Source organism: Pleurodeles waltl, chromosome 3_1 (genome assembly GCF_031143425.1).
Source record: "Pleurodeles waltl isolate 20211129_DDA chromosome 3_1, aPleWal1.hap1.20221129, whole genome shotgun sequence".
Lineage (NCBI taxonomy): Eukaryota > Metazoa > Chordata > Amphibia > Caudata > Salamandridae > Pleurodeles > Pleurodeles waltl.
The window spans coordinates 558,061,515-558,073,580 of record NC_090440.1 but is presented as its reverse complement, the minus strand read 5'-3'; the positions used below and the strand labels follow the sequence as shown (position 1 = coordinate 558,073,580).

Here is a 12,066-nt window from a genome sequence, read left to right as displayed (position 1 = left end):
CCCTGGCAGGAGGCGGCGAGTACAATACGGCCTTGGGGGCATCCCTGGGTCATGGCAGCCTAACCTCCACTGACAACATCCCCCGTGCCTGCAGCCCACCAGGGAACTGTCAGTGGCATCTGGTTAGGAATGTGGTTATTGACAGATGTGTGGGATTCACAGTACACGAAGAATAGAAGACTGTGCTGATCAGAATCTATGTGTATCAACGGAGCTGTAAGTGCGTCTCACTAATGGGATTAAAGTGGGTGCTGCACTTCAGGTCTGAGGTGCATTTGCAGAGCTCCATATGGGCCGTATACAATGCACGTGTGTCTCATTAATGGGATTGAAGGGATGATGCAGTTCAGGATAGAGGTGCATTTGCCAAGCAGCATATGGGCCATATACAATACAACTGGAGGGTGCGTGTGTCTCATTAATGAGAGTGAAGGGGGTCCTGCAGTTCAGGATAGAGGTGCATTTGCTGAACTGCATATGGGGTGCAGACAATAAAAAGGTGGTGCATTAGCTGAGCTGTATTTGGGTGGTATACACTCAATGGATAGTCGTACCAGGGGTGGTTCAGGGACAGGCTGAGGTAGATGACAGAACAATTCATAATAGCGCGACGCTGTAGGTTTGAGGTGCATTAGCAGATTTCTGTGTAGGTCACTGAAGAGTAAAGGGGGGACGAGGGAGGAAGTTAGTCTTGACCGAGGTCCATTAGTACAGATCTGTTACAGCCACTGTCGAGGTCCCGTAGCAGAGACATGTGGGTGGATCCAGCTGACACCATGCATGTTCCTAGTGCCTTTTTCTCCCACTCGCTGTGGAATGTCATTCTTGTCAGCAGAATTATTTCCAGTGCAGCTGAAGCCTCGGCCTCCAGATCCCCCGGTGTGACCCCAGACGAGGGCTGAGGATGGCGCGCAGGATGCGAGGCGGGTGGGAGCGGGATACGGGGGAGCGATAGAGAAGAGACTGCACAGTGAGAGGGTAGCATGAGGTGAGGACGGTTCGGCTAAGTCCTCTGCTCGTGGCGTCCGTCCCTCCCCACGTTCCCTAACTAACCCTTTGTCCATGCTAAACCTGACAGGAATCCAAGTGCGCTGAAGGTGCTTCATCATCTCCTTCCGGTTCACCATCGGAGATGACACCCAGCTACATGCCCATTGTGACTCATGGTGGACACTGCCGCCTCTGCCCAGGCCGTGCGACGAGTGCTGCTGGTGACCGTGGGTTAGAAGTCCCGGGACACATTCCCTTGTTCATGCATTCCTGTGGCTACGGGCTCCGTGTAGTTAAATGTCGTCTCATTCGCATAACTGGCCCCACTTCCCTTCATCCTCTGGGGGACACTTGTAGAGGCTTTGAGTGGTTTAAATGTATTTACCGAACGGCGGAGTCAGTTTAGGACACGTGTGTGTTGCACAGGCTGGCGAGCGGCCGACATGTTCTCCAGCCTAGACTCCCTTCCCGAAGCCTGTTCTGACCTATGGGTGGGAGCAAGTCGCCAGTCCATTCTCTTTGAGCAGTTTCTCACTTAAGTGAAGCCCATCTACTCCCCTCTTCCTATGTTGAATCTGGTCACTAATGACTCGGTGGTCTTTGTGGTGCTCAGAATATAGGAACCAACAAAGGCACCTTGACTGTTTCAAACTGGCCTGGCTCTATACTCCAGAGCCGGGTAAACTAGGAGAGGAAAGGGAAGATGCACTTCTCCAGGCACGCTTGAACGTTTCAAAAGGGCAGCACTTGGACTGACTTTGATAAACACTGACCCTTAGTGCCGGCAACGCCTACTCATTTTGACATTCTGGCAGGATGGCTCAGCGAGTTAAACAGTTGTCCACATATACGGGGATCTTCAAGGCATCAGTTTGAATCCAAACAAAACCACCTAAGCCTTCCATCCTTTCAAGGTTGGTACATTGTATACCGTCATACTTGGTAATTGCAACACCTGTTCCTTTCAGAGCTTTGAAACACTTTGAAGTACCATTTGATGCACTACATAAATCAACTAACACAAGCTATTATTTCTAGGAGCCTTTGTACACTACCAAATATGCGACCAAAAGTTGGATTGTGCTAGTTGGGGTGTTTCTCTTCCTCTATAGTGGAAGAGGTCTGGGGTCCTGTGAAAAGACTTCAGTGCTGGAGCCTGAGGAGAGAAGAGCCTATCTGCCTGCACCAGGGAGTGGGAATGTACATGCCAGGAGTAATCAACCTGACCCCAGGAAGCCTGCCTAAGACCCAGCTGACTGATGAATATGCATTGCGGTCATCTCTGTGGCACAAGGTCACCAAAAGCCACGAGATCCTTGGATCTACCTGAAAGTCTTTGAAAGTCTTTGTGAAAGACTCATCTCTTCTAGCCATCCAACTCCTCAAACACTGCCCTATCTTCATGCAGGCATGGATGTCCAGCGCCTACTTGAATTTCAAACCAACCAAAACACAATTCCTGTTACTTACAGAGAACAACAAGCAACAAATCGTACATGCCAGGCTTAATGACTAAACCCTTGGTGCTTTAAACCGACACTTCCACCAAATTCTGAATCACTTGCATTCATCTTCAACACCAATCTCACCCTAAAGGAACACACTTCCAAAAAGTAAAGACAGCCTGGAAGCAGTTCCCTCTGCTAAAGAAGGTGAAATCATTTCTTCCGGAAAATGACTTCCGACTCTTGCAACCCTGCTCCATGGTCTCTAAAACTCCACACAGGAAACCACTAAAGCACATCCCGCGTGGCACAGCACACCTCCTCCAGGACTAGAAGGAAAGTGATCAGGACTGCTGAAACTCCATTGGCTCTCCTTGCCAGCCCACACCATCTCCAAAACCAGCTGCAGCATTTGCAAAGCCATCATGACCAGCACCCCTGCTTATATTAGGGACAAGATCAGCATCTCTAATTGATCTGTGTACACACATAGCTAGGCCAACTTCTGACTGGAGACTAAGAAGGGCAAAAAAGAAACCAACAAGACAGCGGACATTTTCCATTCGTGCACCCACAGCCCCGGTATCCCTAAGGACTGCTCCAATGCTACCCCAAGAGCTGAAAACACACCTCTTCATAAAACACTACATCTCAATGCAGAAGCAATCCAATAGCGAACAACGTCTTCTATCTCTCATTGAATGTGTGCTTGTCTTTGACCCTGTACAGCATTCTGCTGCTTTTATGGGCTAGTTTTGTATTATACAAATAACACATACATACATATATAGTGCCGGCTTTAGGGCAGTGCGACCGGTACTGCCGTACTGGGGGCCATGCTCGAAGGAGCGCCCTTTGATATTCTAAGGCAAGATAAGAGCAGCCTGCAGAGATCTTTGTGTGTCTGGCATTTTTCAGGGGTAACAACTACAGCAACATAACTCTGGTGGTTTATGACTAAATGGAGAAATCTGTAATTTTTCTAGTCACCATTTTGGAACATGATAAAGTAGTACAGAGGGTTAAGGTCCCCACTGCAAAGCACAATATGTAACAGGCAGATCACAGATTTGTATTTTGTGTAGATAGCTCAGTGCGTTACTGATTTTGTCACAGATAGAATCTTGGTCAGAACCAATGAGAAATGACCACTCACTAGGATCATATGCGATTCTAGATGCACATATACATTTCCTATGTTTCTAGTCACTTTCCAATGGCATATTTGGTATACAAATCAAATGTAATACTAACAATCCCACGTAACAGATACATGATTTTGCTTTAACTCCTCTATGATGTGAAGCCCCCTGTTTCTAGGCTGAACTTAGTTTAATGATAGATTGGTTCAGATTAGTAAAGCTAAGCACCTGATTGCTAAATATATTCTCTTGGAACAAAGCTATGAGGGGGGAAATAATAGAAAAAAGATTAAATACCACCTACCATTCCATGACCCATGAAAAGGTCAGCCATCTACTGGGTCCTTTTTTCTAATTATATAACCCAGTGCTTATTTTCTTGATAACCCTCTGTTTTGCAAAGCTTGTGTAACAGATTTATAACCCCAAACAAAAGAATAACCTCTTTTGGAAGACTGAAATTTGGGCTTGATTTACTTCTCCTATGTTACCTCCAAAATGTAAGAAGACTCACTGCCTAAAGAAGGCGAAGATTCTGAATGTGCTGTGCGTCCAATAACAGTATTCTCTCATTCACAAAATAGAGACTTTGCAGCCCACTGAATAGTCTACTGAACACAACAGCTGGCAATGCACTGCTCTGCACATACCTGCCCCTTCCTCTGACCTTGTGGATTAAGATTTGCATGTAGAGATTAATTTTTCTAGGTATATATTGTTTCTAGTACCTTTTTGTACTCAATGTTTCTATGTCAATTTTCTTTTCTTTGGGTCCTGGGGCACATCATGGTTTCACTGCCTCTTTCGTGTAATATAACATTAGCCACACAGAATGAACATTCAATCCCAACGACCCTGTAGGCTCCCGGTATTTCCTCACCAGGTGGATGATGGCACTTAGTGTTAAATGAGGAATGGTACTGATGGTTGGTGCTCACAATGAGGGTCTTATGGTGCCGAAGGTCTGTTTCAGAGGATGATGTATGAGCTAAGGGTTGGATGGGGCTGGGGCTGATGGTCAGGATTGGGCTATTGATGATGGGCATTGAATAGCAGTACAGCTGAGAGTCTGCTGTGCCGACGTTCTCCGGCCCAACATGGTGAAGGTGTTGATGTATGGAGTGCACAGATAACAAGACTATGATGGTTATGAGTGTGTGTTAGGGCTTGACTCTCACTGCTAGGTGGCACTGCTACTAAAGGTCAATTGTGGTGGTGCAAAGTCTCACATAATTGTAACTGTAACTGCTGCATGATTCTGAAAAGGTCATATGCATAGCATGATGTAGAAGCTAAGACGGATGGAGGCCCGTCCCCAGTATTGTTTATGTGAAAAGGGTTGGGTGACTTAGTCCCTGAGAGTTGTATATTGCTGATGCTTAAGGTCTCATCTCTAGGGTGGTGTGGGTGCTGAGAGATTGACAGTGCTGGCATGGCACACCTGGCAGGACACGGTTCCTGGCTGCAGTTCCGCTGCTGGTCGTCTGGCCGGTTACGCGAGTCACAATATCGCTCCTCTACAATACCTGAGAACTTCTCCACACAGAACACAATCTGCCTCTGTACACCTGTGAGGAGCAGAGAAACAGAGCATAAGACCTGCTGCTTTGAAGAAAGTCCCAATCATAATAGCAGGAGCACACCTGTTCCGGTGCCTCACCTACATTTAGCATCACTAGTGCTGCACATGGATGCCCCACACATATACACACCGACACATTCGTATTGCCTCAAACTTGTTCTAAATAACTGCTATCTGAGAGTTGCTTTCTACACATTTTGCCGCAGATCTTCACCACACTTGGGATCTCAGAGTTCCTACAGATATCAGTGGAGTTGTCCTTTACCTCGCACTTGCAGTTTTACCTGCAAGTGTGGAGCCACACTGCACTGCACATTTAGGGGCTCAGAACTAGACTACACATCTGCACATTTCGCTCTATGAACACAGTACCACCAGCATCTGCAGACCTTTACTTTACGCTTGGAGCCTAAAAGCAGCACTCCACATATATGGCATTAGATCTCTATTACACACTTTCAGCCTCATACATTCAACCTCAGAACTTCATCACACACCCTCAGCCTCATACCTGTGGCCTCCGCACTGTGCCATTGTTGAGCCAAAAGTACTCCTTGCATAGAAAATTATGCTGCCCTGTCCTCTACATTTATGACTTGCCTTTGCTTTCCCGCCAATGGACTTGACAATCTGAGAATACACTGCTAGTGCTTCAGGTTTGCACAGTGCGGTTTGCCAGTAGAGCTAAGCTCTGATGACAGTGAGTTGCCCCAAAGAAAACATACTGATTAGGGGGGCTACTGTTTTATCATCACAGGCTATGAGATGACTATTGTTGGTGGCAGCATGATTCTGAACCAAAGGTACTGGTATTTTTAAGTGCATTCCTATTGGGACTGCCTAATAGCTCTACCCATTAAGGGTCCTGGGATACCACTGGTAAACAGCAGTGGCATATGAGATACCGCACATTAAACACTTTCTGCACTGGGGCAAGAAAAGGCCTTAAAGCCATACACAAGCAGCCTCACATAAGGGCTCTCAGGCCCAAACATCATGTATACAAAGAGCTCATTAGCCAGACAGAATGAATCATATCAATCTGGGGTTAAATGGGTCACACCTCACTCACAGAAATAGCCATATGTGTCCCTTAGTGCTTAATTTGAGTTGGAATTTGTGGGTGGGGCCACTAGCACTCATTTTTGGGGGCCGGCAATTATTAGACTTTGACACAGATCAAGGGAGAGAAACAAACAAAGGGAAGAAGCACGGAGGATGAGAAAGACGGAACATGTAGACAAAGAGAGAAATGGTTTAAAGAGGCAAGAGGCAGAATCAAAACTACCTAGCCTTGGCGTTCAGCACACTGACGTTCAACGGTGCCAGCCATGGGCTTCTGACCAAAGCTTTGAGTCCCAGCTTGAGACTACTGGTCCTCAACCTCATGTGAGGCCAATGTGGGGCTCCTTTGGTGAATGAGGGAGACCTCTCGCAAAAGGAAAAAACAATGACCTTAGACATATTTTGAGGCAGCACCATTATATGGTGCCATATAGTGGCAGCCTACATTATCTGACTCATTATGAATCTATCACAAAAGCAGACAAGGCTTGCTTTTGTGATACAGAAATAGATTTAGCAGTAGCAGTGGGGCCCTGCAATTATTGGGCCCAGAAGCACACATCCTCATCTTTTACTAGCTTGTGATGACCCTGGAAAGGGCTACTTGTAAGCCCTGGACAAGTTAAAACTCTAAGACGCTGATCATAGTTACAACCATCTGTTAAAAAGCATTGGCAGTGCTAACACCTCTGGGCTAAAAAAGACTAACTGATTCTTGCATTCACTCTCTGACACAACCACAATAAAACGCACAAAAAACTCAACAACATATGTTGGATAAATTATAAGAATACAAGCAGAAAAAAGAAAATGTGCCACCGTCTAGACACAGAGGGCGTATGCTTGTAATAACTAAACACCTGCAAAAGTATTGTACATAGTCTATTGATCTTTTAAAGTTACAACAAGGCCACTACCTTTAAAAACAACACGTTGGCCATCTTGGAATGGTAAAACAAATACACACCATGGACAACAGCAATCCATTATGGTCACCTGATTTGGAGAAAAAGGCAGTGAAGAATGCGGCCCACTGCAGATCAAATGAGTGGCAAGCAAGCCACCCATTGTGAGTTGTAGTAACCTCTTATAAAAAATTTAAATAAAAAGTAGGAGAAGCAAAGAAGTGAAAAGTGAACTATACAAAGAGAAAATTACAAAACTAAAGGACTGGCCAACCAAGCATGACAGTGAAGCGCACTCACTTTCAAGGGATGTGCACGTGTAATCAGAAAATGTGGTAATTCTCAGGGCAAGCGAGACAATGACTGATATGGACTGAAATATTACTGAATGATGTACGCAGTCATGTATGAAAGCAGAGTGTAAGTGACACTGAGAATGACCAGTGGCAGAAGAGGGCTGACCCAAAGACCATCCATATATATATATATATATATATATATATATATATATATATATATATATGGATGGATGCATTTAATTATTTGTTTTATTACAAGATCATGGGAGATAGCTAAACATGTCAGGCCTTCTGAAGAGATACTAGCAAAAATGATTACAGTCCAAATATTCAACCTAATGGGGCTTGTCAAAGGGGGTAACAAACAACAAAATCCTCCCTACTAAGGTAATGTGAGAATTACTGTAGTCCAAATATTCAACCCAGTGGAGTTTGTCAAAGGACAAAACCAACAACAAAACTCTCCCTACTAAGGTAATGTATGAGGTTTCATGTAAGAATAAATGTGGATGCAAGCATTAACATAGCACAAAAACAATCTGCCTTTAAAGGCCCTTTGGCTTCAACATATGGGTAACATAGTAAATAAATAGGGCCTACTGCTTTTGTCGTAATTTTTCATATTAAACAGAGTTTCATAATAAACAGATATATGACATAAAAATACATTTTCCTGGTGATCATTGGCTTGCCACAATAACCAAAACAGGCCTACTGTATTTAACTTAAGATTTCACACAAGGCAACCAACTGGCATATTGACATAAAATTACAAAAGTATACAAAATTACAATTGGCAAAAGGCTATTTCCCCTAACAGGGTTTAACCGGGATTCTCACAGTGCAAAACTTTCATATTCATGGTTTGTTACCAAAGAAGGTAACAAACACCCAAACCCTTGCCTACTATGGTAAGCTGTGAGATTTCCTGTAACAAAAGTCCTACTTGCGGGGTTTAATTCAGGGAAATAACAATCCTCACTTGAATGCCAATTAACTTTAATATATGCTTTTCACAATCAATATGTCAGGCCTACTGCCTTTATCATACATTTTTGTAACAATCAGGCCTATAACCTTTATTTTGCCTTGCTACCATGGCCAACTGAGACCTAATTGGCAAACCAACAACACTCCTCACAACAGGACCTAACAAGAACCATAATCCAGGGTCTCAGAGTGGATGACCAAAATCTGTGTGATCACATATAATAACATATACGTCTACAGCCTAAAACATAGCGTGAAAACAATTCACTGTAAGAGGCTTATTAGCTTTAACAAATACTATTTACAATAAATAGGACAAGCCTACAGCCTTTGTCACAACTTTTCATAATAAACAGATCATGCTTATGACATCTGACATAACTTTTCCCAGCACACCAACCAGCTCTATAGCTGTTATTGGTGGCTTGTTACCATACCCAACCCAGGCCTTCTGTGTACCATCAGGCATACAATTACAAATGTTTACACAATTACAGTTGTCAAAGCAAAATACTATCTCTCCTAGTGGACCTAAGAAGGATTCTCATGCTGCAAATCTTCTGTATCAACTGTTTGTCAGGGGGGTGTAACCAACACCACAACGCTTGTTGTCTATTATAATCTGTGAGATCCCACGTAACAAAATACCTACAGGTAGGCTTTACTACAGTGGTGGTAGCCTGTAGCAGTGAGTAGTTAAAACAGCCATGGCTGTCAACCCTATTAATTATAACAATCTACCCTTAAATGCCTGCCGCCTTTAACATATGCTTTTCACAATAAATAGGTCAGGCCTACTGCTTCTATCATAACTTTTCATAACGAACAATTGGCTCATTACCTTTATTATCAAATATACAGTAATGCAATTACAAATATGTTAAAATTACAGTTGTTTTAACAATATACAATCTCTCCTAAGAATGCATAATAAGGATTATTCTAGAGCACATCTTCTAACTCCATGGTTTGTTTGGGTGGGTTTCCAACAACAATACCCTTGTCTACTACAGAAATCTGTGAGATTCCACGCAACAACATTTTTCTCTGCAGGATTTTCTATAGAATAAGAATAATCTACCCTTACATAGATGGAGATTAATACATGATTTTCACAATAAATACTTCAGGCCTACTGATTTTATCCTAACGTTTCATAATGAGCAGACCAAGCTACAACCTTCACATGCCGCCATAAACAATTAAGTTCTGCTGTCTTGAATGCAAGTTTAGCCACAAGCTAAAAGGGCAAGTTGCTTACCTTGGGTAACGCTTTTTCTGGTGGATACAGTAGCTACCTGTGGATTCCTCTCCTTATGAATTCTCCCAATGCGCCAGCATTCAACAGAAATGAGGAATTCACAGGTAGCTACTGTATTCACCAGAAAAAGCCTTACCGAAGGTAAGTGACTTGTTCTTCTGATTGCTACAACTACCTGTGGATTCCTCACCTTATGAATAGAATCCCAAAGCAGTCCCGCACTCAGAGGTGGGTGCCCGACTGGTCAAACCAAGAAGTCCTGCAAAACAAAACAGGCAAAATGGACATCCCTCCTCACTTCTGAGTCTAAACAATAATGCTTTACGGAAACGTGGAGGGAAGCCCAAGTTGCTGCCTTACAAATATCAGCAACCGGTACACCTTTAGCCAAAGCCGAAGTGGCAGACTTAGCCCTGGTGGAATGGGCCCTAATGCCCTCAGGGGGAACCTTCTTTGCTAGTGAATAACAACTCTTTCTGCAAAGAATGACCCACCTTGAAAGGGTCCTCTTGTGGACAGCTTTGCCCTTCATTTTGCCCACATATCCAATGAAGAGCTGATCATCAATTCTGAAGTCTCTCGTCCTTTCTATGTATAAGCCCAGGGCCCTTCTCGGATCCAAGTGGTGCAGTTTTTCCTCCTCCTTTGATAGATGGGGAGGAGGGTAAAAGGACAAGAGTGTTATAGATTGTCCCAGATGGAAGGGAGTGACCACCTTAGAAGGAAAGCAGCCCTGGTTCTCAGCACCACCTTGTCAGCATGAAAGGTAGTAAAAGGAGGTTTCACACTAAGAGCCTGAAGCTCACTCACATGTCACTCTGACATTATGGCTGTTAGAAAAACAGTCTTTAAAACCAAAAGCCTCAACGAGCAAGTATGCATAGCTCAAACGGTGAACCCATCAAAAAAGTCAGAACTAAATTCAAATCCCACTGAGGCATTACAAACGCAGTGGGAGGAAACTTGTTAGTTAACTCTTTAAGGAATCTAAGAACTGTAGGGGACCTAAATAAGGAAGGCTGATCAGGAAGGCAAAGAAAAGCCGACAGCGCTGATAAATACTGTAGTCTTTCACTGTCTCAAATGCACAACCCTTCTGTGCCAAGGAAAGTGCAAAAAGCAAAATATCAGATAAATGGGCCTTTAAGGGATCAATTTGTCTCTCTCTACACCAAGTAGCAAATTTTGCCCATCTATTGGCATAGACAGCCTTGGTGGAGTGTCGCCTGGCCGATAAGATAGCATCCACCACTTCTAGAGGGAGAGAAAAATAACTCAGATTGCCCCGTTCAATCTCCAGGCATATAGGTGCAGGTTCTTGAGGTGGGGTATAGAACCTGCCCCTATGACTGTGAGAGGAGGTCTACCCTGAGAGATGGAGCGGAGGGCACAGTGAGAGTTGAAGGAGGTCTGCGTACCACACCCTTCTTCGCCAATCCGGGGATATTAATATATCGGTCCGATCTTGGCGAATCTTCCTCAGAACTCGAGGAATCAAGGATATGGGAAGAAACGCGTAAAGCAGTTGGTCGCACCAGGACAGCTGAAACGCGTTCCCCAATGCCCGCTGCACTGGATACTGGAGGCTGCAAAACGACAGGCAGTGTGCATTCTCACGAGTGGCAAACAGGTCTATCTGAGGACCTCCCCATATCCGGAAGATGTGAAGAACCACATCCGGATGGAGGCACCACTCATGATCGGTCGAGAAGTGCCGAATGAGACTGTCCGCACGTACGTTGAGAACTCCGGTCAGATGACTTGCTACTATGTAAATCCGATGGTCCTGCGCCCAGCACCAGAGCCGCAGAGCCTCTCTGCAGAGGAGGTACAACCCTACTCCCCCTTGCTTGTTGATATACCACATCGCGGTAGTGTTGTCTGTCAAGACTTGTACTGACTGACCGCAAATGGACAGGAGGAAGGCCTTGAGAGACAGACGTATCACCCGCAATTCTAACAGATTGATGTGAAACATCTGTTCTACTGGAGACTAAAGGCCTTTGATCATCAGGTCCCCCAGATGAGCTCCCCACTCTAGAGTGGAAGCATCCATTATGACCGTGGTCACCGGAGGTGGAAGACAAAACGGCCTTCCTTGAGAAAGTTTGTCGTCCATAGTCCACCATCGCAGATCCACCTGGAGATCGTTATTGACTCCTTGAGATCTCCTTTGTGCTGAAACCACTACCTGCGGAGGCACCACTGGAGAGCCCTCATGTGCCAACATGCATGAGTGACCAACAGAATGCAGGACGCAAACAGACCAAGCAGACCTAGGACCTTGAGGACTGGAACAGCCGCTCCCTTTTGAAACATTGAAATCATCGCCTGAATGTCCTGAATCCTCTGTGGAGGAGGGTAGGCCCGATTCAATGTCATGTCCA

At 44.7% G+C, this 12,066-nt stretch overlaps 1 protein-coding gene across 1 annotated transcript in view; it reads right to left on the bottom strand.

Annotated features, from left to right (window-relative positions):
• Positions 1-12,066, bottom strand: part of ADAMTS7 (ADAM metallopeptidase with thrombospondin type 1 motif 7) — a 431,623-nt gene that overhangs the window by 105,621 nt on the left and 313,936 nt on the right. Inside the window, exon 17 of the mRNA XM_069222951.1 lies at positions 5,019-5,145. Within this exon, the coding sequence (XP_069079052.1) occupies positions 5,019-5,145 (127 nt within the window). The remainder of the gene's footprint in view (positions 1-5,018; positions 5,146-12,066) is intronic.